This window comes from Vanellus vanellus (genome assembly GCF_965231255.1).
Source record: "Vanellus vanellus genome assembly, chromosome: 3".
Taxonomy (NCBI): Eukaryota; Metazoa; Chordata; class Aves; order Charadriiformes; family Charadriidae; genus Vanellus; species Vanellus vanellus.
In genome coordinates, this window is record NC_138907.1 from 62,403,090 (window position 1) to 62,428,378 (window position 25,289).

At 42.3% G+C, this 25,289-nt stretch overlaps 1 protein-coding gene across 1 annotated transcript; it reads left to right on the forward strand.

The window, feature by feature from the left end:
- Nucleotides 1-1,569: 1,569 nt before the first annotated feature.
- Nucleotides 1,570-23,215, forward strand: NMBR (neuromedin B receptor; the record flags this gene model as incomplete). The annotated part of the gene is made up of 3 exons (XM_082481936.1): nucleotides 1,570-1,985; nucleotides 20,066-20,414; nucleotides 22,814-23,215. 3 exons carry the CDS (start codon nucleotides 1,570-1,572, stop codon nucleotides 23,213-23,215), a joined length of 1,167 nt encoding a protein of 388 aa, XP_082338062.1.
- Nucleotides 23,216-25,289: the final 2,074 nt, after the last annotated feature.

The window sequence follows — 25,289 nt, forward strand, 5'->3', positions numbered from 1 at the left end:
GATACAGAGAAGTGTACCTTTTAAGAAGCAGTAATACTTTTTGTTTGATAATCTTAGTAAAAGATTATTTAAGATAAATCAGTGATGTCTTTTAAATCTAATTCCTATACTGGACAGGCTGTGTACTGCTGCACACATGACATGCTTTGCTTCTGGTATTTCAGTGGTCAAACTCTTTCTCCCATTTCAGCAAGTCCACCATGCATTCATTTGCTTTCTCCATACACCTGTCATATAAACCTATAGGGCTTCAAGAGAACTGTTTTAAAAATATGAACAAGCAAGTTCACTGCAAGCTCATACATCCTCCTTTTTGAGAAGAGGACGGGAAAGAGTCTGCAGAGAATGTTACTGGCAAATGCTGTTATTCCTCTGCCTTACACCTTTACCTTGGAAACTTCAGTGCAGTAGGTCTGCCTCTCTTTCTGCATATTTGCTCTGCTACCTACATTCACGGCTTCTGCTGGGACCAGATGAAGCTGTTTGGAAAGCCCATACATGTGCAGATATGAGGAAGTAAAAAGCGTTACCTCACTGAAACGCACGAAACACTAGGGACAAATGCTACACTTCGAAGACGCAAACAACGTTTATTCTCCACTGTGTTATACTATTTGCAGAGTAAGTCATGGATAAAACACATCCGCTGTCCCCATTTCCATAGTTGAGACTAATATGAAATACAACTTTGCAAATCAAACCCTAAAACTTTAAAGGCAGTTGATGTCTTTGTGTAGGGTCTATTCAGAACCCACAGCTAGATGGCAGGAATCAAATCTCTTCATCTCCAAGTCCCTCGGGCAGGAGAGCCCCCCCTCGTCCCCCTCTCTCCCTCCCCCAGCCCTCCCCATCGCGCTCAGCGGCTGGAACCCCGCGGGACGACGGCAGCTCCTCGCTCCGCGTCTCCCCCCCGCGCAAGATCCGCCTCGGGGCCGGGGCGAGGGCACAGCCGCTTGCAGGAGGGGAGGCGGGGAGGCTCCTCCCAGCGCCAGGTATAAATCGGGGCTGCGGAGTGAGGAGCGGGCTCGGGCTGCTCCTCGCCCCCGGCTCCGGCTCCGGCTCCGGCGCCTCCCGCAGCCGCGGGGAGAGCAGCACCGGCGCCGCTGGACAGCGCCGGCGGCCCCGCGGCAGCGCCGACCCCGGACCGCGGCACCGGCGGGCGCGGGGCGGGGGGCGGCCGGACAGCGGCGGCGGCGCCCCGGGGGCGCTGCTCGAGGGGCGAGGGCAGGCTGCGGTCCTGATGGCAGTTGCTGCCCCCGAGGCTCAGGATCTCGCCCTCCTGCCCTCCCCCGCCGCCCCCCCCCCGGGAGAAGGCTCGTCCGAAGAGCTGGAAGGCAGCGGCACGGGATTTTTTATTGCCCCCCCCCCCCCCCCCCCTCTTCTCCCCTGGGCCGGCGGACAGTGCTTCCTCTGCATTTCTGAGGGGAGAAGACTCGGCAGAGAAAAAGGGGGAGAAGAAAGGCAGGAGGGAAAGGGGAGAAAGTTAGTTGACTTGCAGAGAGGTGAAGCTTTCCAGTGGTTCCCACTGCACTTTGCGCTGGAGACCTCCAATCTGCTCAAAGCCAGAGGATGGAGGCAGAGCTGCAGCCCGAGTTCACGGCAATGCCCCTTGGGGGGAATGGGAGCACCTGGCTGGTGCCGGACACAGCCCTGCTACCCCCGGTGCGGGGCACGGCCATGTTCATCATCCGCTGTGTGATCCCTTCGCTTTACCTGCTCATCATCACTGTGGGCTTGCTGGGCAACATCACCCTCATGAAGATCTTCATCTCCAACAGCGCCATGAGGAGCGTGCCCAACATCTTCATCTCCAGCCTCGCTGCTGGCGATCTGCTGCTGCTAGTGACCTGTGTGCCTGTGGATGCCTCCCGGTATTTCTCCGAGGAGTGGCTCTTTGGGGAGGTGGGCTGCAAACTCATCCCTGCCATCCAGCTCACTTCTGTTGGTGTCTCTGTCTTCACCCTCACCACCCTCAGTGCCGACAGGTAGGAAAGCTGGGCTGCCCCTTCTCAGCTCTCTGCAGCTTGAGCTAAGACTAGCTGGAGCTGGCGTGAGAGGTGAAGCACCCCTCTGATAAGGTATCCCTCATTTGCAATCCCCTCATTCTAACTTTTGTGAAGTGCCCATACTTCTCCTTCCCTCACTGACTGATGGCAAGTCTGGTTGGTACCAACTTAAGTTAAAAGGTTTCTGGAGATGAATGAGCCTGGGCCTCCAAATTCCAGGGTATCAGCTGCAAGAACAGGGCTTAGTCCTGTCTTCTGCACCTCTGGGATGGTCCTGTAACAGCCCAGGTATTGAAATCTTATTCACTAGAGGAAGGCTTTACACCCTAAATATAATCCATGACAAACCATAGTGACATGTGAACAGGCAGTGAGCAGCTTAACCAAGTCAAGCACAGAGGTATTTTTAATAGATTTGTTTCTTTCTGCAGAGAAAGAGTATGTGTGTGTGTGTGTGTGTTTGTGCCCCAGTAGAAGAGCAGGTTACCAGAGGTGGCTGCCAGAACTAGTTCAGCCTGTGGGAATTCAGAGGCACCAAACTATTCTGTTGTAATTGTCAGTCTTAAACTTTTGGGTCAAACTATTCATTTTGGCTTCTTTTGAACTTATAGAAAAGGAAGAAAAAAAAAATGCCCCCAAACAAACTAGAAAGTAACACTGCCATCTCTAGTACTTGTCAAATTAGGAAGAAACAAACAGTTGGACCCCGAGCTTTTCCTTCCAATTAATATAAATAGATACTTAAGGGATTTATAGGGTGACTGTTGGACCGGGCTTCGGGCTCTGAAAGACAAAATCTTGCAGTGTAATTGGCAACTTCAAATTTAATGAAATTATCTTTCTTCCCTTACCTAAGCACTTGTGGGTTTTTTTAGCCCGAAATTAAAATGTTTAATTCCTTCTCCATAGGAAATACCCCATTTTCTTTTGCTGTATTTTAAGCCAAACAAATGCATTACATTGGTGCATCATGTAAAGGCTTGAGTTCAGTAATGTATCTTCACACTTACAATAACGTTTCTTTAAAACATTTTTTTTTAAAGAGTATAACTGTAATTTTTTTTTTTTTAAAGAGTATAACTGTAATTTATTTCTTTTTTTTTAGCCAATTCAGTAAATCATTTGATTCCACCTGAGAATAGTCTTCAGTGGCCATCAATTTCCGTGGTGTTTGAATCAGGACCTAAAATACTTGGGTATAAAGACTTTTTAACCTATGAAAATGGACTATATTTTTGAAGAAGCATACTTGAAAAGCATACTTTAAAGTGAACTCCTGTAACTCCCTGATTAAAAGTGAATACCTGTAACTCCCTGATTACCTCAGTTAAAGATTATGTAAAGCTGCCCTTGGAGAGCCAAGCAAAGCTTGCAGCTTTCTTTCTGCTCTATTTCCACCTTTTAAAAGTATAATTGTAGTATCTTATTTGACAAGGGAAGAAGTTATTTGCAGATGAGATCGTATCCCTAGTGAAACATAATGTGGGGGAATGCTGGTGGTTTAATGTTTAAGGATTCATTCATTTACTTTTTATATAGCTTTGGGGCATTTATTGTTTGCTTTTTCCATATAATTTTATAGTCTTCTTTTAATATCAGTAAAGATTCAAGAAGTAATAATGCTGAATTTGTTTACTCTGAATGCATTTAGAATGATACATCCTAAAAAACAGCTACAGATGGTGTGCTGTGACCACATAAACTCATAATAAATACATTCCTCCAGCATTTTGGAGTCCACAATATATACAAATACTAGAAATGGTTATACTAAGAATTTAACAACTCTGTTTCTTTACCATCTGTAGTTATATTTTCAGTTACTGAGAACAAACCCCATTTCTTTTTCAGTCAGAAGAGCACCTACTGACTTCAGAGACCAGTGTCTTATCTCCTAGGGGCCCAAGTCACCTCTGAGTGAAGCTGGCTGGACTCTCAGTGGAGTTTGGCTTGGACTCAGGTCTACTTTTTTGTACGATGGTTGTGTTGAACAAAAGGGGAGGCACTGGTGTTAGGTTTTTGTCACACTAATTTGTAGCCAGATCCTGACCTCTGTCATCTTGACTAGATTCAGTTATGGGAAAACTGTATGGGTAATTATGCCGGCAGATCAGAATTGGTGGCAGCGTCCTGCACCTAAGAGGTGATGAGGAGCCAACGCCTGGCTGGGGACAGCGTTTGCTCCAGATAAGTGATGTTAGGAGGGGGGAAGCAGTGGTATTGCTAAAAAGGCTCCATTTTAATCCACTACATCTTTGGTCTGGTATACAGTGTCTCCCCCGTGACCCTTTCTTTCACAGAAAACGCTCAAAGCATGTTTTAATATATGATCATCAAAGCCTTTCCTGCTTTCTACTCCCTATTACCACAGGACTGCATAGAACTCCAGACACTGATTACACTAAGGAACAGATTTATAAATATTAATAAATATATTCTAAATACCTATTTAGAGTTCTTTACAATGTGCCTGCGTGAATTAGGATAAGGGAGGTTGTCTTGTTTTCCACAGTGTAATTAGCACTTATTGTTTATGTGGAAATTCTGCATAGCAAATTACATGTATATGGTACATTTAACAACCACTGGCTACAGAAGCAATAAACTCTGAACAATTGTTACTTACAAACTGAAGCTATAAGGAAGAAAAAGTAGTAGTTGTTGCATAGATATCTTTCCTAAAGTTGCTTTGTTTCATATGGCTTTTTGTCTCAGAAGTCCCTCTCAGCATCACTAGTGCTTTCAGTGTGACAAATGTGCACCTTCTATCTGAAAGCTTCATTATCTAGTACCATGATTATTTGGGTTTTGGGTTTTGTTTTTGTTTTGTTTTGTTTTGTTTTGTTTTGTTTTTGATGTACAAACGTGATATGTAATCTGTAACAGTGCTTCCCAGACTTCCCTGGAGCACACTTGCAGATTGGAATTGGCAGCACACAGCAAATCTGCCCAAGATTTGCCCATCCCCATCCCAGGAATAGCAGCTGGTCCCATCAAACAGCCCTTCCCACCCTTGAGCTCCCGTGGGTCTGGCTGCCAGGGGTGGGCCCTGGTGCCCTGCTGCAGCCCCACACATTTTGGGGCAGAAGGGGGTGGGAGGTCTGCTCAGTGGTGGGAATGGTGGCAGCAGAGATGGTGCAATGGTGGCACTAGTTGTGCAGTGTGTTGGCATCAGAGGAGGGTGAGATCTCTCTGACCCCTGGGGTGCAGAAGGCAGCACAGGAGCAGTGCTGCTGAGCCAGCTGGTGCCTCTCACTGCCACGCAGGAGGGGATGTGCAGGGACAGCACCCCTGCCCCTCATGGCCACTGCTCCTATTGATTTTCCTCTATTGTGGAGAAACCAGACCACGTCTAGAAACCTTAATACTTCTCTGGTTTAAGGAAAAAAAAAAAAAAAAACCAAAAAAACCCCACCACAACGAAAACCAAGAAAAAAACAGAGGGTGGATTACAGAAAGAAAAAAACCCTAATAATTACAGGGGATGACACATGGAAAAAGGAAGGGGGCTGAGGGACAAAAATGTACAAACCAAAACAACAAGAGAAAAAGGGAACTAAGGACCTAAGGGGGCCATAGGGCAGAACACCCCAATAGCACTCAGCACACCCTGAAAGTGCCCGCAGATCTGGTGCGTGATGGCCAGGGGTGCACTTCCTAGAGGTGTGGCAGGACGACGAATTAAAAATGGGTCCCCTGTGGAGCTTGCTTTTCCAGGGGCCACGGACTGCAGTTTTGGCCAGGGCTCATGGGTGTTGATGAGAAAGTCCCAGGACTTGATGCGGTCTTGAATAGGGAGGGTAAAATTAAAGAGGTGAGAGAAGTGTAGCCAGAGGGACTGCAGCATGGCACACATGAAGAGAAGGTGTGCCAGTTTTTCCTCACTGCAAAAAGGACAGAAGCCAGGGATGAACCTGACTTGAACTCTGCTTGACGTTAACCATCCCATGAACTCGTTCACTGCTCCAGGGAATGTTTTTCCAATTTACCTCCACGGTGGGCCATGCGATTATCTCAGAATGCAAACTAGGCACGTGGGGCTCCTCACTCTCTTCTCAGAGTGAGAGATCTTGCCATTTTGTGCCTGGGAAGGAAACTAGAGTAAGGAAGTGGAGCACAAGTACGGAAAGGTGTCTCCAAGATGCCTTTCAGAGCTAGAGGGCTGGGTAAACTACCCTGTGGAGAGGTGGCTGGAGAAGCTCCGGGAGCAGCGGATGCTACAGTGTGCACCTCTGGCCATCACTGCATTGTTGTGTATGCTGATGAGGAGCAATTGTACCCACAAAATGGCGAGATACCTGGGGTCTTTAAGGAATAAATGGCAGCCCCTTAAAACAGCTTTAGATTTGTCTCACATAGTCTTTCCTTTTCTCTTTAGCTGTTGTTTATGCCTCATTTTTGTGTGATCTGTAGAAATAGGATTAAATTTAATTTTGCTACTTTTTCCAGATTGAATTTTCCTTCCAATGAAGGGTTTAAATGTGTTAGCTCACATACAGTCCTGTTGCACTCTGTTGAAGACAGTGAAGCTGAACAGTGGAGCAACTGGCCCTACTCCAATTGAAATAGCATCTTCTTTGTATTCTTCCTAAAAAATGCGAGAGAAAGACACCATTGATGAGACAAATATTTGATTAACCAGGTAACAAAGTGATTTTTCATTAGTGTCATGAGTCCTTTCCTATCTCTTAATAACAAAGGAGTTTGAAAATCTAAATTCATACTTCAATAACTAAATACAGTGCTTAAAATAGCAAACTATTAATCCTTTTTGTTTGTTTTATTTATTTATTTGCTTTGATTTTGTAAGATTGCAATCTGTATTTTTAAAAGTGTAAAAAGACTCAAAAACATTTTGTGCAAATTTAACATCTATGTGCTGACTACTGACTACAACTAGTGACAAAACCCGTTCTGGCTCAGTTTGCATGTCTACTGTCTCCTATTTTTTGGGGGACTCAGGAAATGTTTTGAAGACATTCAAAAGTGTGAAAAGGTGCCCTAGTAACTACTTTAGAATTTTTCATTAGCAAAATCACCCTTAATAGAAAATTCTTATTTATTCTTCTTCAGAATTTATTTAAAGCTTCTTCTTTTGTTATGTCAGGTGCTGATTCAGGCTGAAATCCGGTGATCGGAGACCTCTAAATCCTCATTTCTTGTTGCATGTAATGGAGCAGGTGAAGCAGGGAAGTGGACATGATTTCCTTTCTAGCTCTAATAGCTGACATTCAGGGAGTAACGAACCTCGACAAGGAAAGTAGTATTAAATGACATCCTGAAAATTATCTATAATTAACCAAAGAAGAAAGAAAAATAATCAAAGGTAAAATGAAACTATCTGTACAAGAGGAAAACAATGCCTTGACTGTATATAGTAGATGGGAAAACACAATTATATTGAACCAGTAAAACTATGAAATCTGTACATTTATGTCTTAGAAACCCTAACACTTGAGGTAAATGTATTGAATGAATGACTTACTGAAGTACATTAAAAGAAATGATGGTCCAGATGTTTCTCTCACTGTAGGCTATAGCAATGTGGTTATAATTATGTGATAATAGGCAAAGTAAAGGAAATATAAGAGAGATTGAGCAAGCTTTGTCTCTCACATTTTTTCAGCTCACCCTTTAGTTTATATGTGCAAACTTGACTCACAAAATAAAGCTTGCCAGAACACCTTTGATGAAACTCCGACATATTTAGTCAGGAGCAATCCTTTTTGTCAAGTTAAACAGTGAATCCTGTCCTCACCTGTCCCCATCCCAAAATGTTCTAGTTCGTTTGTAGCCATTCCCTACAGCTAAAGGAATATGATGGAAAATATTCCAGAAAGAAAAAAACAGATGGGAAAAAACCCCCACACAACAGTGCAGGAGGAATTTTATGTCTGGAGTAGATTAAGGAATTACCTATTTTAGGGTAAGTTTTCCCAAGTCCAGCAATTCAAATCAGCTGTTGGAGACGTTCCTCTTGTGGCCATCTTTACACAGCTGAAAATGATTTCTCAGCAAATAACATTTTACTCCCAAGTTAGGCAAATTGTTCTTAAGCTTCATAAGGACACATGCATTTGTTAAATTCTTGCCTTTGTGCGCGTGTCCTCTGTGTGCTTGTCAACTCCTAGGGAAACAGCTTAGTCCTGAGGATGGCAAAGCGAGAAATGGCTGTGGTGCTTATCCCAGCCAGTCATCAACGCCATGCCTGTGTCGTGCTAGCAGCAGGCGACTTCGCTTTGATTAATGCAAATGCGGGTGTCTGATAGCCTTTCTTGGGTTGCGACCTAAACCTTGAGAAACTGGTACAAAACCATTTCTCCTGTTTCTTTGATCAGTTCAGTAAAAGCCTGTGCCTGTGGCAGACAAACTAGCTGCTCAGCAGCACATACAGCTGAATTCTTACCAAGCAGACCTGAACGTAAATCTTCATATGTTTATTTTGTTTGTCTGTCCCCATAACATGGTACACAATTCCATTATATATTACATTGCAATGGGTTTATCCGAATTGGTCTCTCGGAAACCTCAAGTCTGCTTTCAGCAAGTACTTAGAAATAATGTCAAAGATCAAATATGTGCTACCAATGCTCTTGCTGGGGAAGACATTTCATGTGTTTTCTGTGACGATAAATTTGTTAGAAAATAAATAATAAATATCTTTTGTATATATGCAGAGTGATGGATCTCTCGAATATCCTTCCCAAAAGCTGCAATTTCATTGAATCCTGATTTTAAATAGTTTAATTATAGAAGAACTGGTGTATTTCTCATATCGGTTTTGCTGCAGGACCATTCTTCCAGACTATATATTCCTAGTCATAGAATCATAGAATGGTTTAGGTTGGAAGGGACCTTAAAGATCACCGAGTTCCAGCCCCCCTGTCATGGGCAGGGACAACTCCCTCTAGACCGAATTGCTCAAAGCCCCATCCAACCTGGCCTTAAACACTTCCAGGGATGGAGCTTCCACAACTTCCCTGGGCAACCTGTTCCACTGCCTCACCACCCTCAGAGTGAAAAATTTTTTCCTAATATCTAATCTAAATCTATCTTCTTCCAGTTTGAAGCCATTCCCCCTTGTCCTATCACTACATGCCCTTGTAAAAAGTCCTTCCCCAGCTCTCCTGTAGGCCCCCTTTAGGTACTGGAAGGCCGCAATAAGGTCTCCCCGGAGCCTTCTCGTCTCCAGTCCAAAACTCTTTTTGTATTTTTTTTATGTACTAATGAAACAAGGCATATGCAGTCACAGTCCCTGTGTACCTCTACTAGTAACTTCTAAATCCATGCTGAGATTCAGCCCAATTTGACATTATAATCATAGATAGCAAAGTTCTTACAAGTTCATGACATTTTTGGAAGGTAAGAGGAAACCTACTTTGGTGTTCATTGAATAGAAGCGTATTTTGAAATTAACTTGACACAACTTGTCAGATGTCAGGGAAAGTAACCAAGATGTAAACAATCCATAAGAACTTTGGCATAATTAGTTCTGCCACATTGTCATGGTTTAGCCCCAGCCAGCAACAAAGAACAACATGGGCGCTCGCTCGCTCCACCCCAGCAGCGGGATGGAGGGAGGATCCGAAGAAAAGGCAAAACTCACGGGTTGAGATAAAGGCAGTTTAAAAGAACAGCAAAGGAAAGAGGAAAACAACAACAATAATACTGATAGAGGAATATACAAAACACGATTAATGTACTACCACTCACCCACGGCAACCTGAAGCCCAGCTGGCTCCACAGTGGTGATTCCCACCCCTTCCCACCCTGACCAGCTCCCTGGCTGTATACTGAGCATGGTGTCACATAGTATGGGATACCCCTTTGGCTAGTTTGGGTCAGCCAACCAGGCTGTGTCCCATCGCAGCTCCTTGTGAAAATTAAGCCTATCTCTGCCAGAACTGGGACATGCGTGTAGGGTTAATTGTGTATTTCCAGCTTTGTTTAAACATATGTGCAAATAAAATTGTATGAATATGAAAGAAATTGATTATTCTGATATGTTATTGTTCTACCTCACACGATTCTCTATTGTCATTCACATGAATATACCAAATATTGTTTAATTTTTTCCAATTAATTTTCACAGAATGTTTTTTTAACGGCGCATGTTTGTGCTTTGGCTCCAAGTTTGTTTGATTGTTGTTATTTTAAGGATTGTTATATTCAATTTTTCCTATGTGATTTTTTAAATGTACTTTTTTTTTTTTTTACCATAGTGTGTACTTGTTTTTTTTCCATCTATGTTGATTTAAATGCAAAATTGCAACAGAAGTTGCAAATGAAATTGAATGGGAAACAAGTTTAACAGTGACAGAGTGAAGCCTTCTAGATGATAATACTAAACCAAATAAATGAGTTGCAGCTTTTTGAATTTAGAAATTAGAGATTTTAGGTCTAGATTCTCAAATGGCAAAATCTAAGTCTGTTCCAGATACATTAATAGAGGTTTGGTTATTTGATTGATCCTGGTTGGTAACATTTCTGAAAATCATCTGACTATGTAATGTTCTTCTCAATAGCTATGTTGTCTGCCATGGCATGGACTATTACTGAATTCATAAAGGAAATGGGAGGAATGATTTTGTAACAGCAACAATTTTATAAAGGGAAACTGGCACAGAGCATATTTTGCACTCGGGATTTCTGCTTCCATGCACTTTAGTTTCTGTAACTGGTATTTTTATTGACCTTCTGCTTCAGCATTGATGATTTTATGAGAACTTCATTCAAATATGTACAGATATAGTTGCTGGGAGACATGCAGTGAATACATGGTGGTTAAGCAGATAAGCTGCATTTCTGTCTCATCAGTCTAAAGGCGAGTGTATCAATGGGATTTGGATCAAGCCCATTTGGGGAAATCTTTCTCTTTCCTCAAACTCCTTTGGCCCTTCAAAATTCAGAATATAAACTCTGAAAGAATAAGACAAGTTTAGGTGTGGTTTTCTGAGATTTTTTCTTACAAAAGGATTATAGTGAGGAAGAAGTAATACGACTAAATGGAGAGCAGAGCACTAGGGGACAAAGCCAAACAGTACTAAGCTCATCTAGGCTACATATTGCAATGCCTACCCTCTGACCTAGGTGTTGACTTTCCCCTCCTGCAGTCCACCCCTCCTGAGCAGAATCCAAGATCCAGAATTCCAAATTAGTGTTGAAACGCTCCAGAAAGGCAATAAAAGCAAAGTGAATACACATGCTGAGCTGCCTTGTACTTCCCAGTGGGAAATGCTATGTCCAGGAGTTTGTATGATGCAGCCTGGTAAGAATAAGGTTCTCTCTTCATTGATGAAACGTTAATTTTAAGCCACTGTCTAGCAGGCCTTGGCAATGACTCCTGGACATCCTGGCTGAATGAACGCTCCATTTTGTTCTTGGAGAGGCAGGTACCAGAGCTGCTTTTGCCACAGCTGTTTTGTGAAGGCTAATGACTCCAGTGCGCTCCAGCCACTACTTAAACACAACTTTGAGATCAGGCTCCTCAGCTTTGCTGTGCTTAGTTTCAGGATCCTAATGAAGCTTAGATGCAAACTGAATAGGTCTGCTCAGGGGAGCTCCAGGCATACACAGCAGGGGAAATACAGCAACTTGCATTATTAAAAAGTCAAGAAAGAAGGGGCACAGTGGGCTGGGATAGGCCAGCCATTGCACGAGGCTTATATTTTTTTTATATATATGCACAGAAACATATTCAGCAGTGCCAAAACATAGGCCTGAGCACTGGAGTCAACCACTTGTCAAACTGTTATTAGAGCAGCCCATAGTGTGGCTTTGACCTGAGTCAATCAATATTCTCCTAAACAATTTCTAGGCATGATTCAGCATTAAACACAAACCCAAGGGCCATTACAAACAGAAGCGTAAACTACCTATTTTGTTCTGATGTGGTGGTCTCTTAGTGGGAGGTTAAAGAGTTTAATGGGATGGTCATAGGTAGCTAGCCAGTGCTACCTGGCCTCCACACTGAAGAATAGATTCTGGCAGTGTTTAGTTTGCTAATATACATGTTGGTTTTTGTTAGATTTAGCTCCTGGTCTCCCTCCCCTCCCCTCCCCTTCCCCATCTCTCCTCTCCTCTCCTCTCCTCTCCTCTCCTCTCCTCTCCTCTCCTCTCCTCTCCTCTCCTCTCCTCTCCTCTCCTCTCCTCTCCTCTCCTCTCCTCTCCTCTCCTCTCCTCTCCTCTCCTCTCCTCTCCTCTCCATTTTCACAGTAGAAACAGAAACTGCAACAGTACAGACATATTTGTCTGTTTTAAAATATGTAAAAACATGTTCATCAATGACTTGGCACCCAATTTAAATATAAATCTACTGGGAATACTGACATAAATGAATGCTTCTGTATAATAGTCAGTGAAACAATTTACTATTATTGCTCCCGGGAGGAGAATTGAACAAATTAATGATGGTACTTTTAACTAGTGCAGTTATAAGTAAATGGGCTTAGGCAAGTAGAACTAAAAAGCCAGATTGCAGGCAGTGAGTTACCATTGCAAGATTTGTACTAGCTTGTAAGAAATACAGTTAACCAATGTGAGGTGAACAGCAAGAAGAAGAAGTAGCAAGAGAAGAAATAATTAAAAGGAAACAGAAAATTTTTCCTCTGAAATGAGGGGTAGACAGGACAGGTAATATACTTCCTTTGGAAAAAAAAAACCAACAACAAACCATCCTAGAAAAAATTTGTTTTGGTTCTTTTTAGGGTGGAGAAATCATCATCCCATAGACTAAATCAAACTTTTTTGTTGAAGCCTTATTGATAGTTTTTGGCTCAACAGAGCATATAGAGTGGAAAAGTTTTCCACTTAGGAAAATCTTAGGATTTTCCCCCTGAGAAACACAGAAGACATGCAATTGACATTCAGTTTAATTCTGTTTACACATGGTCTGATAGTCTTAATTTCAAATACCGATCATTATATTCAGCTATCAGACCTCTGAGATGCTCATTCCTGGTGAATGCAGTTTTCTGCATAAGCACAGAACAAAAATCTTGTGACTAACTATAAAAGAAAAGAAGAAATATACATTAAAATGCAAGAATTTAAAAGAATAAAAAAAAAAAAAAATGCAAACCTCAGACTATTTGTTTGTTGTGAAAGAAGTTCCCGCAGCACTGGACATCAAATGTTCTCCGCTAGAAAAATTGTTCTCCTCTTAATGATACTACTGGAACTGAGTCAACAGAACTGCCCATAGAAGGAAAAGGGATTTGGCCCCATTCAAAATTTCATTCCACTTCAGTGGAGTGGACTACACCTGGACACGATATTAGTATTTTTAACAAATATTGACCATACAGCCATGTTTCCTATTCACATATATTTTGATCCTTTTATATTAGGAGGCTAAATGCTGTCTTTTTGTGTTTGAAATATTCATGCAATGACACAATAAAATGCTAGCATATAAATGGTTTTAATAAATGACTCTACTTTGCATGAAATGCAGTACTATGACACAGTAACATCCCTTAAAGCAGAAGCTTTGTAATAAAGCCAATGATACCAACCCCTCCAGCTCCGGGATTAAAATGCAAATTAAATCAAGTAGTATGGAAGTGCCCTGCCTGAATTAGGCCTTTGATTGTTTTATGACAATTCATTATTATATTTATTTATTTGCATTATGATGGCATGTAGGAAACTGGATGATAAATTAGGGTCCTGTTTGTGGTAGGTGCTATATGAACAGGAACAAGAAAGAAGACCCTGACCTGAAAGGTTTTTAAGTAGAGACAACACAAGATACAGAAACAGAAGGGCAAGGAAGTATCGGGGCAATTCTGCTTAGAATGGTAGGTTGTAATCATAGTCCACTGGCTGCCTAAGTATTGGCTAGTTGGTTTGGGTTTTCTTTTTAATTTGTTTTTGAAGGGCATCACAACAAAGTACCCTAGAAAAAGAGGTAGCACTGCAATGGAGGGACAGCTTAGGACTCATTGTGAAGCAGCTTCTTTTGAAATCAAGTGTGTGTGAGGGGAAGAGCACTGGAGACTCATGGGAGACAGGAGTAGAGCTTTCCATACTAATTGGGAGCTGAGAAATACCTTTACAAAGGCCTTTGGAAACAAAGATGGGGAGGACTAGATAAGCTGTACTGGAGTTTATAAGGTAGCAACATGTTATAACTCTGTAGGAAGAGGATATTCTTTCTTTCATCATTTTTTGTGTTGTTTGGAAGGGAGAAGATATTGCTTTATAATGAAAATACACTATACAAACAAACCCAATGTCTGTAGAATGGGCGCTTTGTGCTTGTGTCTTTTGGCAGAAACCACAGGTCCAAAGAAAGGAAACTTATTATAAAAGTATTTCCTGAGCTGGGGTGCCTTTGTCAGCAGTGATAATGATAGAGGACGTAGGAAGATAGAATTTACACGAAGGCTTTTAATTAAAACCAAGTGCATATTTATAATTATTTCCTGATCTTCGTGGCAACCTATACTTTTCTCTTTTCATCAGTGAAGTAAAGGAAAAGATGGATTTTGCTTAGTAATTTGACTAAATAATTTGCCCCTTTACTCTGATTTACCAGTGTTGTTTTACTGAGAGAAAACATGCACTTTGTAATTTGAATGGTTGGTGGTATGTTTTAGCCTTACGCTGGTTTTATATAAAGGAAGAGGCTGGGTGTTCATTGCGGGAGCACTTCTAATTTCACTCAGTTTACATTTGATTTTATCTGTAACCTGTCTCTTTCTACTCTATGTCTCTTCAGAGATGTAAACAAGATGTCAGATTTTGTGAAGTACTTTTAGTGCCTTTTCATTCCTGTTGACACCGAGTACTGTGCAGAGCTGAGTCCTGGGAAGAAGAGTGCCTCCTTGTAGTCAGATGAAGTAGCAAGTAGAATTTTGACAGGATTAAATCAGTATTTTGGGCTGAGCCCAACTGTTTTTGGTTTTTTTTTGAAAAAGGGCACTCCGCTCCAATGCCTTCCAACTCAGAGTCAATCATAGCTGAGGGGAAAGCACGCTATTTGCTGAAACAGCAATATATGCCATGGCACAAATATATGCCACATTTTCTGCTAATGTAAAAGCTTCCAAAAAGGTCTTTCATTTAGATATTAACCAGAGCAAGTGCTGCTAAACCAATGAATTGCGTGTCTTGGGTGACAGGGATGTGGTCAAAATATTTGAAACACTGAAATGGGAAAACAGAGGAAAAAAGAAAATAATCTGTGGTACAAAACGTAATTTTTACCCAATGCCCTCCCCTCCCCCTACAAGGTCCCCCAAACCAGCTCTTCCCCAGCAATACAAAATTTTAAAAAAATGAGCAGATGTAAGGACTTGACGTCACCTCAGTTGAAATGAAATAGAAGGTCTGTCTTTATGTAATGAAATCAAGGCAGACAGCAATAGGAAGCAAATTATTGAATAATAAGGTCACAGTTTGTGCTGGGCAGCATTCATGCTTTGTGCAGAAGCTTCTGTCCTTCCCATGGCAGTATAAAGCATTTCTTTACACCTTGGTGTCCAGGGAGTTTCTCATTGTGTGATATAAGAAATGGTAAACATAAATTAGTAGCGACAGTTTACTGAGTTTAATTTTCTACTGCTTAATAAGGGTGAAGACACAGTAAAAATCCTCTCTCTGAATTCAGAGAGGATATGAACATAAATAGCCATTATTTTTAATTATTTAGTGATAAGAAAAATTACCACAGTCCTGAGAAAGAGGACTCCAAGGCACATTTAACATTCTCTGAAGAAAAAGTTTGCTCCGGTACCAAGACAGTGCTCTGCTCCAGACATTTTCATGGCATAGCCATTTCCACTGTTGATTTCCAGCAAGCTCACAACTTGTTTCCTGTGGATATAGATTTTATCTGCAGTTCCTCAAACATCTGCTCAAGGTTTTGAGGGGATATGATGTACCTATTGGGACCTGCAAATCAACCATAAAGGGTATTTGGGATCACAACACCGTTTCTCAACATTCCCTTCAGCAACTGTGTTATATTTAGCCATAACCTAATCCTGGGTATGTATTTAGATGCCTGTTCATACCCGTACATGTTTTTATTTGTACGGAGAATCATGGAATCATAGAATGGTTTAGGCTGGAAGGGACCTTGAAGATCATTGTGTTCCAAGCCCCCTGCCGTAGGCAGGGACACCTCCCACTAGACCAGGTTGCCCAAGGCCACATCCAGCCTGGCCTTAAACACCTTCAGGGATGGGCCCTCAACAACTTCTCTGGGCAGCCTGTTCCAGTTCTTTACCACCCTCAAAGTGAAAAATTTCTTCCTAATGTTTAATCTAAACCTGACCTCTTCCAGTTTAAAGCCATTCTCCCTTGTCCTATCACTACATGCCCTTGTAAAAAGTCCTTCCCCAGCTCTCCTGTAGGTCCCCTTTAGGTGCTGGAAGGCCACAGTAAGATCTCCCCAGAGCCTTCTCTTCTCCAGGCTGAACAGCCCCAACTCTTTCAGCCTCTCCTCATAGGAGAGGTGCTCCAGCCCTTGGATCATCCTCGTGGCCCACCTCTGGATGCGCTCCAGCAGGCCCCTGTCCTTCTTATGCTGGGGACTCCAGAGCTGGATGCAGTACTCCAGGTGGGGTCTCATGAGAGTGGAGTAGAGGGGCAGAATCACCTCCTTTGACCTGCTGGCCACACTTTTGATGCAGCCCAGGATACGGTTGGCCTTCTGGGCTGCGATCGCACATTGCTGGCTCATGGTCAGCTTCTCATCAATCAGCACCCCCAAGTCCTTCCCCTCAGGGCTGCTCTCCAGCCATTCCCCACCGAGCCTGTGTTTGTGCTTGGGATTGCCTTGACCCAGATGTAAGACCTTGCACTTGGCCTTGTTGAACTGCATGAGGTTGGTTTGGTCCCACCTCTGCAGCCTGTCCAGGTCCCTCTGGATGGCATCCCTCCCCTCCAGCGTGTCTACCTTGCCAAACAGCTTGGTGTCATCGGCAACCTTGCTGAGGGTGCACTAGACCCCACTGTCCATGTCGCTGACAAAGATGTTGAAGCGTACAGGTCCTAGAACCGACCCCCGAGGAATGCCACTGATCACTTGTCTCCACCGTACTCCATATGCGTGTATATGTAGCTACATACATGGATAAGGATTTTTATCATGAAGTAGAGATATCTAAGTTACAGTTCTCGCTCTAAGCTCATTGTATAGCTGACAGAGAAAAAGAAGCACCTCAGAGGGTGATTTAATGCGCCTAAATCCTGATTCACCTTTTGAAAGTATATCTCTGATGACTAGAAGACCTAAACATCAATAAAGCACAGATCATCCTCAGTGCCATTACACGGCACATGCAAGAGAACAGGGTGATCAGGCCCAGTCAGCATGGGTTTGTGAAAGGCAGGTCATGCCTGTCAAACCTGATCTCCTTCTATGACAAGGTGACTCACTTAGTGGACGAGGGAAAAGCTGTGGATGTTATCTACCTGGATTTTTGCAAGGCTTTTGACACCGTTTCCCATAGCATTCTCCTGGAGAAACTGGCTGGTCATGGCCTGGACAGGTGTACTCTTCGCGGGGTAAAAAACTGGCTGGATGGCCGTACCCAGAGAGTGGTGGTAAATGGAGTTAAATCCAGTTGGTGTCCAGTCACGAGTGGTGTCCCCCAGGGATCGGTGCTGGGGCCCGTTCTCTTTAATATCTTTATCAACGATCTGGATGAGGGGATCGAATGCACCCTCAGTAAGTTCGCAGACGACACTAAACTAGGGGGGCGTGTTGATCTGCTTGAGGGTAGGATGGTTCTGCAGAGGGATCTGGACAGGCTGGACAGATGGGCTGAGGCCAATGGTATGAGGTTCAACAAGGCCAAGTGTCGGGTCCTGCACTTGGGTCACAACCCCATGCAGCGCTACAGACTGGGGGCGGAGTGGCTCGAAAGCTGCCTGGCAGAAAAGGACCTGGGGGTGTTGGTGGACAGCCGGCTGAGTATGAGCCAGCAGTGTGCCCAGGCAGCCAAGAAGGCCAACACCATCCTGGCCTGCATCAGGAATAGTGTGGTGAGCCGGACTAGGGAAGTAATCATCCCCCTGTACTCGGCACTGGTGAGGCCTCACCTCGAGTACTGTGTTCAGTTTTGGGCCCCTCACTACAAGAAGGACATTGAGGTGTTGGAGCGTGTCCAGAGAAGGGCTACAAAGCTGGTGAAGGGTCTGGAGGACAAACCTTATGAGGAACGACTGAGGGATCTGGGGTTGTTTAGCCTGGAGAAGAGGAGGCTGAGGGGAGACCTTATCACCCTCTACAACTACCTGAAAGGAGGTTTTAGAGAGATGGGAGCTGACCTCTTCTCCCTGGTGACAAGTGATAGGACGAGGAAACGGGTTCAAGTTATGTCAGGGCAGGTTTAGATTGGATATTAGGAAGCATTTTTTCACTGAAAGGGTTATTAAACATTGGAATAGGCTGCCCAGAGAGGTGGTGGATTCACCATCCCTGGAGGTGTTTAAGAAAAGGGTAGATGAAGTGCTTAGGGACATGGTTTAGAAGTGGTGGTGTTTTTATCAGGGTAGGTTAATGGTTGGACTTGATGATCTTAAAGGTCCCTTCCAACCTCACTAATTCTATGATTCTATGATTCTATGATACTATGTACGTGCAGTATGAATGTCTCCTGACTCCCCTCTTCCTGTTAAACTTTTCTTTAGATGTTAAAGAAAAATCATTTTTTCATTTCTCAAATTTTCTGCAATTTCAGAAAAAAACCCACCCATCCCAAATCAAATAAAAACTAGAAACCAAAAATTGAAGAAGAAAAAAAAAACCAGATAAAACAACCGTCCAAATTACCATAGCTTAGACAAACTGAAATGTTTTGTTCAATGTTCAGTTTTTAATAAAAACATTAAAACGTGGTGCTTAGGGACATGGTTTAGTGGCAGGCTTGGCAGCATTAGGTTAATGGTTGGACTCGATGATCTTAAAGGTCTTTTCCAACCTAACTGATTCTATGATTCTATAATTCACATACATTTTGAAAATAAGTGTTTTGAAAATAAATTAAAAATCTAAGCAAAACATTAAGGTATCCTTGAAATGTTTTTCTCAAAGTATATTTGGCCTTCTAAACCTGACCTTTTCTTGTGATGTTTCACTTTGTATCACTTTCTGCAACATTTTTTTTTTAATAAAAGAATTCCTGACCAGAGTCTACTTCTATTCATTTATTTTACTTTGCTGTAGTGTGATATTTCCATTCTCTGAAATACTTCCTGTTTTTATTGTAGTGCTTATGAAATTATCAATTCTGCAAAGGTTTGTATGTTATCATATATTATGAGACAGTTTCCCAAAACGTGGTGTAGAACAGCAGCCTCCAATTGCTTATGTGGAAATGTTTATTTTCTCAAAGAGTTTAATACATCTGCACAGGCCATTGGGAGTCATTCCTGCCTGACTTTATGAAGATGCTTATATTCCCAGGCATTGTATATTCCAGGACAGTATAACTGTGTGCAGAAAGGTGCTGGGGTAGAAAGGCCAGAGTCTCCACAAGCGGCGGTTGTTGCTGGTCTGGAAAGAGGTGGTTAACGCTGGTCATTGCCCTGCGCTCCCAGTGGGCTGGTGGAGCCTGAGAGAGGGAAAGCCGTGGTGGTGGCCAGGAGGGTTGGTGGTGGCCAGGAGGGTTGGTGGTGGCCAGGAGGGACTCCTGGGCTGTAGGAGCCGAGGAAGAAAACAAACTCTAGCGTGCGTGTGCTGGTATGAGAGCGAGGTGGAAGTACGGAGGTAGAATGTTTGTTTGTGGGTTTGCTGGGAGGATTTGGGGAAAGAAAGAGTGGAGTCACGGCTGCTTCTGTGCTTTCACCAGGCTGGCACAGCATAGGCACCCACAGCCACAGGTTGTATCCAGGGCTCCTTTTGCCACCTCTGGTGGGTATATACACATATGAAGCTAGAGATTTAGCGAATGCAAATTTAAGAAAGATTACAAACCCGTAGACATTTCAACTAAGAACAACATATGACATTATTTTAATCAAAGGTATGAAATGGCCTTACCAATCAGATGTTGAATTTGAAGATACTTTTTAATTTACATCTGCATTTTGGTCGATTTCAGGTACAAAGCAATTGTAAACCCCATGGACATCCAGACCTCCAGTGCAGTGCTGTGGACATGCGTTAAAGCCATTGCCATCTGGGTAATCTCCATGCTCCTAGCAGTTCCCGAAGCAGTGTTCTCCGAACTGGCCCACATCAATGACACGGATAATGCCACTTTCACAGCATGCATACCATACCCCATGACGGACGACATGCACCCAAAGATCCATTCTGTGCTGATTTTCCTTGTGTATTTTCTTATCCCTCTTGCCATTATTAGTATCTACTACTATCATATTGCGAAGAGTTTAATAAAAAGTGCTCACAACATCCCTGGAGAATACAGTGAGCATTCCAAAAGACAGGTAAGCAATTTGCTTTTTACATCCTGATGAAAGATTTGTGTGCTGTATACACTTATAGATGAAAGGACAGGAACTATAACATCCAAATTGTTGGATTTCATAAAGGATTAGTTTAGTTTCCACATGCATGAACTAAGCCGAGGATTATCTGAAAAATCTCATTTTCACAATTACTCAGTATTAAGCCCAGTATGTAAATGAATATGATCATGGAAAAATATAAATTCAATGCCATCAATGCATATTTCTAACAAGAATTGGGACTGGTATATGTGTTTTTATGGGTTGTTACTGTAACCATTATTTGTGTTCTTACTGAGGAACATGTTTTTGTAGTTAATGTTCTGTCACCTATCTATAGGCAACCAGTTTGGGAAGAAATCTTACATGAACTTTTTGAGAATTCTCCCTGTTTTATCTGTGCTTGGAAAGGAAAAAACTGACATAGGCAGGGACAATTTTTCTTAGGGGATCTACGGTTATTCTCAGACCAAGGAGTGCTGAAAATATGAACACACAGCATGAACTGATTCTTTTTTGGCTTCATCAGTAGATCTTGCTGATACAATCACGAACTCGCACTTTTCTAATAGCCTTCCTATTATAGATGCTATAAAACTTTTGGTATAGGTTCTGTATGCTTTTGTGACAAAGCATTTTAAAATGCTGGACAAAGTCAGCTTCTCTGAAAGGCACAGGAAGCAGTAAGGTAGCAACAGGCTGTTCATTAGCAGGAACGTTTATATATACAAACAACAGCCTTTACAGCGAAAGTGCCTGAATTACTTTACAAAAGCATTAGTATTGATGAAGAAAAATGCTTATGCCCATTAAGACAACTCGGAAGGCTTTTCTCTGCCACTATTTTGGAAAATACCTTTATACTCACTGAAATCTCCTTGCATGTATAGCATGTACATTTTCCTTTAAAAAGAAAGACCACATTCCCTCATGTCCTTTTTGCTCAGCATTTCATTTCTACTCTAGCCTGTTTCTTCTCAAAAATGCATACATATTAGCACTTCATGTATTATGTTATTTTCCTGTGAAATATAGAGAGCCTTTTGGCTGAACCCTCAGGATGGAAACAATATTTAATTTATATCACATTTCTGAACCCACATGTATTTTCAAAGTAAGAACATATTTTTTTCATTCTACTTAGTTTTTTTTTTTTTCTTTTTGTCAATCTATGAGGGTCAGAAGAATAGAAAATTCCAGTGTACTTACATATCTCCCAGCAAGAGGAAGTAAATTCAGACTATTGCTATCAACTCACGTTTCTTCAGGCCATAGCACAAAAGTGTAATATTCACCCTATACCTCTGTACCTTTTAGTCTGCCTTTGCAATCTGTCTGAGTGCAAATCCTACCAGATTGGAATGGTAGAATTTTCCCATCTTTTGTGAATTCCCCACTGGTTTTGGTTTAGATGGAACCAAGAAAATTACTTACAGATTTATTTCACGGATTTTGAAACCCTGTTAGAATAAATCCACTTGAATTTTTCAGGTTAAAACTGATAGAAAATTGAGCGAAGCCAGAAAACTTTCCTGCCTCTGCAAAACTTTGGTACTTGACATACATAATAAATCTTTTTGGATGAGAATATAGAAAGTTTCTGCCTCCCTTTTGGTGCCTTCTATCTGGCCAGTTTCTCTCCCTCTCTCAGTTTGGAGCCACTGCGTAGCTTCATTTCCTGTCAACTTTTCAGCCACCCTCAACATCTGCATTGTAATCCAATTATACTTTAGCACTGCAATTAAAGTACATCTTTCATGTCATTGTTAAAGGTTAACTGAATCTTTCACCTTACCCTAGGATTAAGGTTCTTCAGACTTTGCAATGCAGTTTTGGTGGTTTGTCTAGGAGAGAAGTGCAAGCTGAGGCATTTCAGGCAAAATAATGGGATGTAAGTACCAGTGTATGGCTAACACCCTGGCAACGTCTCTGCATTTCACTCAAAATGTCTCTACATTTCAAAGCCAATGGTTTCTAAATAGCTTTCTAACTAAAGCTAACTTTCAAGCCAAGCACTGAGGAGATCTCATCAGAAAAGGTTATGTTTTGCGGCATCCTTTGGTGTGCGCTTTCAGGCTAAAAGCCACTGTTTACTTGGGTCATGAATCACTCTTGCTGCATATATCATACAGAAAGAGCAGCCTTCTGCAACTGCAAACAGCGAGGATCTTTCACTGAAAGTTAACGGAAAGCGGGAAAGGAAAGTAAATGAGATATAGAAAATGTAATTCAGCCCCCGAAGGAAGCATTTTTACTGACCCTACTTACGACAGTTGCTAAAGCTAATATAAAGCAAAATGCTACGTGTTTTAATTAAGTCTGTCGTGTGGAGTAGTTCTGTTTGTCGTTGTTCATTTGGGTTCTCTTCATCTTTTCAGATGGAAACTCGGAAACGTCTGGCAAAAATTGTTCTAGTTTTCGTTGGCTTCTTTGCTGTCTGCTGGTTTCCTAATCACGTGCTATACATGTACCGATCCTTTAATTACAATGAGATCGATCCATCGACGGGACATATGGTTGTTACCTTAGTGGCCCGAGTGCTAAGCTTCTGCAACTCTTGTGTCAACCCGTTTGCACTGTACTTTCTCAGTGAGAGCTTTAGAAGACATTTCAACAACCAGCTTCGCTGCCGGCGGAAAGCTCGGCGAGGGAGATCTGCCAGCTACTTGCGCAACTCTTCCGCCATTCAAATGAGCTCCCTGAAAAGCAATACCAGGAACACAGTGACTAGCACGACACAACTGAACGGGCACAACCTGAAACAAGAAATGTCCTTGTGATTTAATAGGTGTGATTTTTGACTGTGGAACAAGTTTGAACTTTTTCTTTGCAGTTTGTAACTCACTTTTCACTCTCATATGCTTAGACCATCTGAGTCCTTCGACCAGAGGATCTGTTAAAGTTTGGCCTGTCTGAGGTTATCTCACACCTAGTGTTACTTTTAGGTAGAAGTGAAGAGTACGTTTTATTGAGAAATCAAAGCTGACTGGCTTCATATTGTACTTTAAAGAAGATGCTAATATACGTTTAACATATGAGAAAGCAAAATAGCGGTGTGAATATTAGTGCAGCTGATCTACCATTGCTTTAAAAAGTATAGATTTTTGGATCTGAAAAATATGCATTTTTAACTGAATATTGATCCAGGCTAATATCTTACTCTAATAGATTTTGCATGATTTTAGCAGTGCTGCGTGTACAAGCATTGTTTTATTAAGAGTGGTAAGCATTTTTTTTGAACCAATTAAGGAGCCATTGCAATGCATAGGTTCTAGTGTCAGATAAAAAAAATATTCAAGTACCGAGTGCCAGATCTTTACCTCATTTAAATCCACCTTGGTTTTTCACTTTGGAAGATGTACAGATGAGAATTTACTTTTTGGGGGTTCTGTTTGCTGTTGAGGTCAGCAGTTTATCTGCTAAAATTACATTATCAACTTATCAACTCGAAAGAAAAATGTTGTGTGCAATGTGCAGGTTTTCTAGAACTTAGTGTCTGAAAGCTCATTTCTCTGATTTGTTAAGTCTATGGTATCATTGGTTTAGAGTGTCTACTTGCTTTATATTTGCTACTACCAACTGATATTGCTGATATCATTACACAGATAAGAAGGATGCTAAGTCTAATGGAAAGGCTGAACGTTCAAGGAGGTACAGTTCTGAGTGGCTTTTTTGGAGAGGGTCTGTGGCAAGGCTTCCTACAGCTCGGAGCAGTCTCTGAGTGCGGAATCCAGCTTACTGCCAGACAAAACCAAACCGAATGATGCTCTGCAGGAACACACCTAACATAGTCTGATCACTAGTGATCATTCAGCCCATGGGACCAGACAAGATCTAGCATGAAATAAACCGCGGGTGATGACACATGGGTAACGGGCATTGGTGGCTCCGTGCCGGCTATTTTGCTGTCTAGATCTACTACCCCTCTTGCACACACTGTTTACCAGTCTAAACAAAGCCTAAGTACTGTTGAAAATCTCAGCGTTAAAAGACACTTTTTCTTTTCCTGAAGGCCCTTGTGCATAAATAGTCAGTGCACTTCTGAAAATCTTCGCTGGGTTACCTAAAAGAAGGATTTAAAAACATTTTTTTGGGTCATCTCAGCGCCGTGAACAGTGCACAGCTCTTTGTCAGTATTCACAGGAGAACATTTTCAGCATACATGGTCAGTGCAGAGCTGGGTTTAAAACAGCAGGGAATGGTGAGTGAGGCTGCAGTCACCAATTACCATTCTGTCCATAATAAATTTGCTGGGAGGGCTTACTGCTCTCTCTTTTCATTCACGCTCCTCTGGTGGGGATACCATATACAAGGCTCGCTAAGCTGCCCTTCAGACCACAGGAAAGAAAGCAGTTCAGCTTTACCACACCTGATTTTTTTTTTTTCTTTTGACTCTTCTTTCTTTTTTAAAAATCAGTTCATATGTCAACACAGGTAGTCAAATAGACACAATGACTGAAGGTCGTTGCTGCAAAACCTCATGTAAGGCCGCCCATATAAAAGTTTCTAATCTGTCCCAGGGCTGTACCAGTTTTCACTGAAAGAGCTGATGGTGTTGAAGATGATTCCCCCCTTATACAGCTACACGCTGTCAGACTAACCATTCCCCCCGCCAGGTGAGAGGTTCGCTGGGGCAGGATCTGTTCTGGGTCTGAGGTCCAGAGAGGAGGTGCTCACAATGGCCTTAGGAGAAGGGGCAGTAGTGGCAGACAATGGCACCTTGTTGGAGACATTTTTTATGGCCAGTTCATGAGCCAAATGTAATTTTAAATAGCTCTTTCTTTCAAATTGAGTGGAATTGCTCCAGCATAGATCTCTGTCTGTCACAACGTTGTAGCCTGTACTACTGCAGTG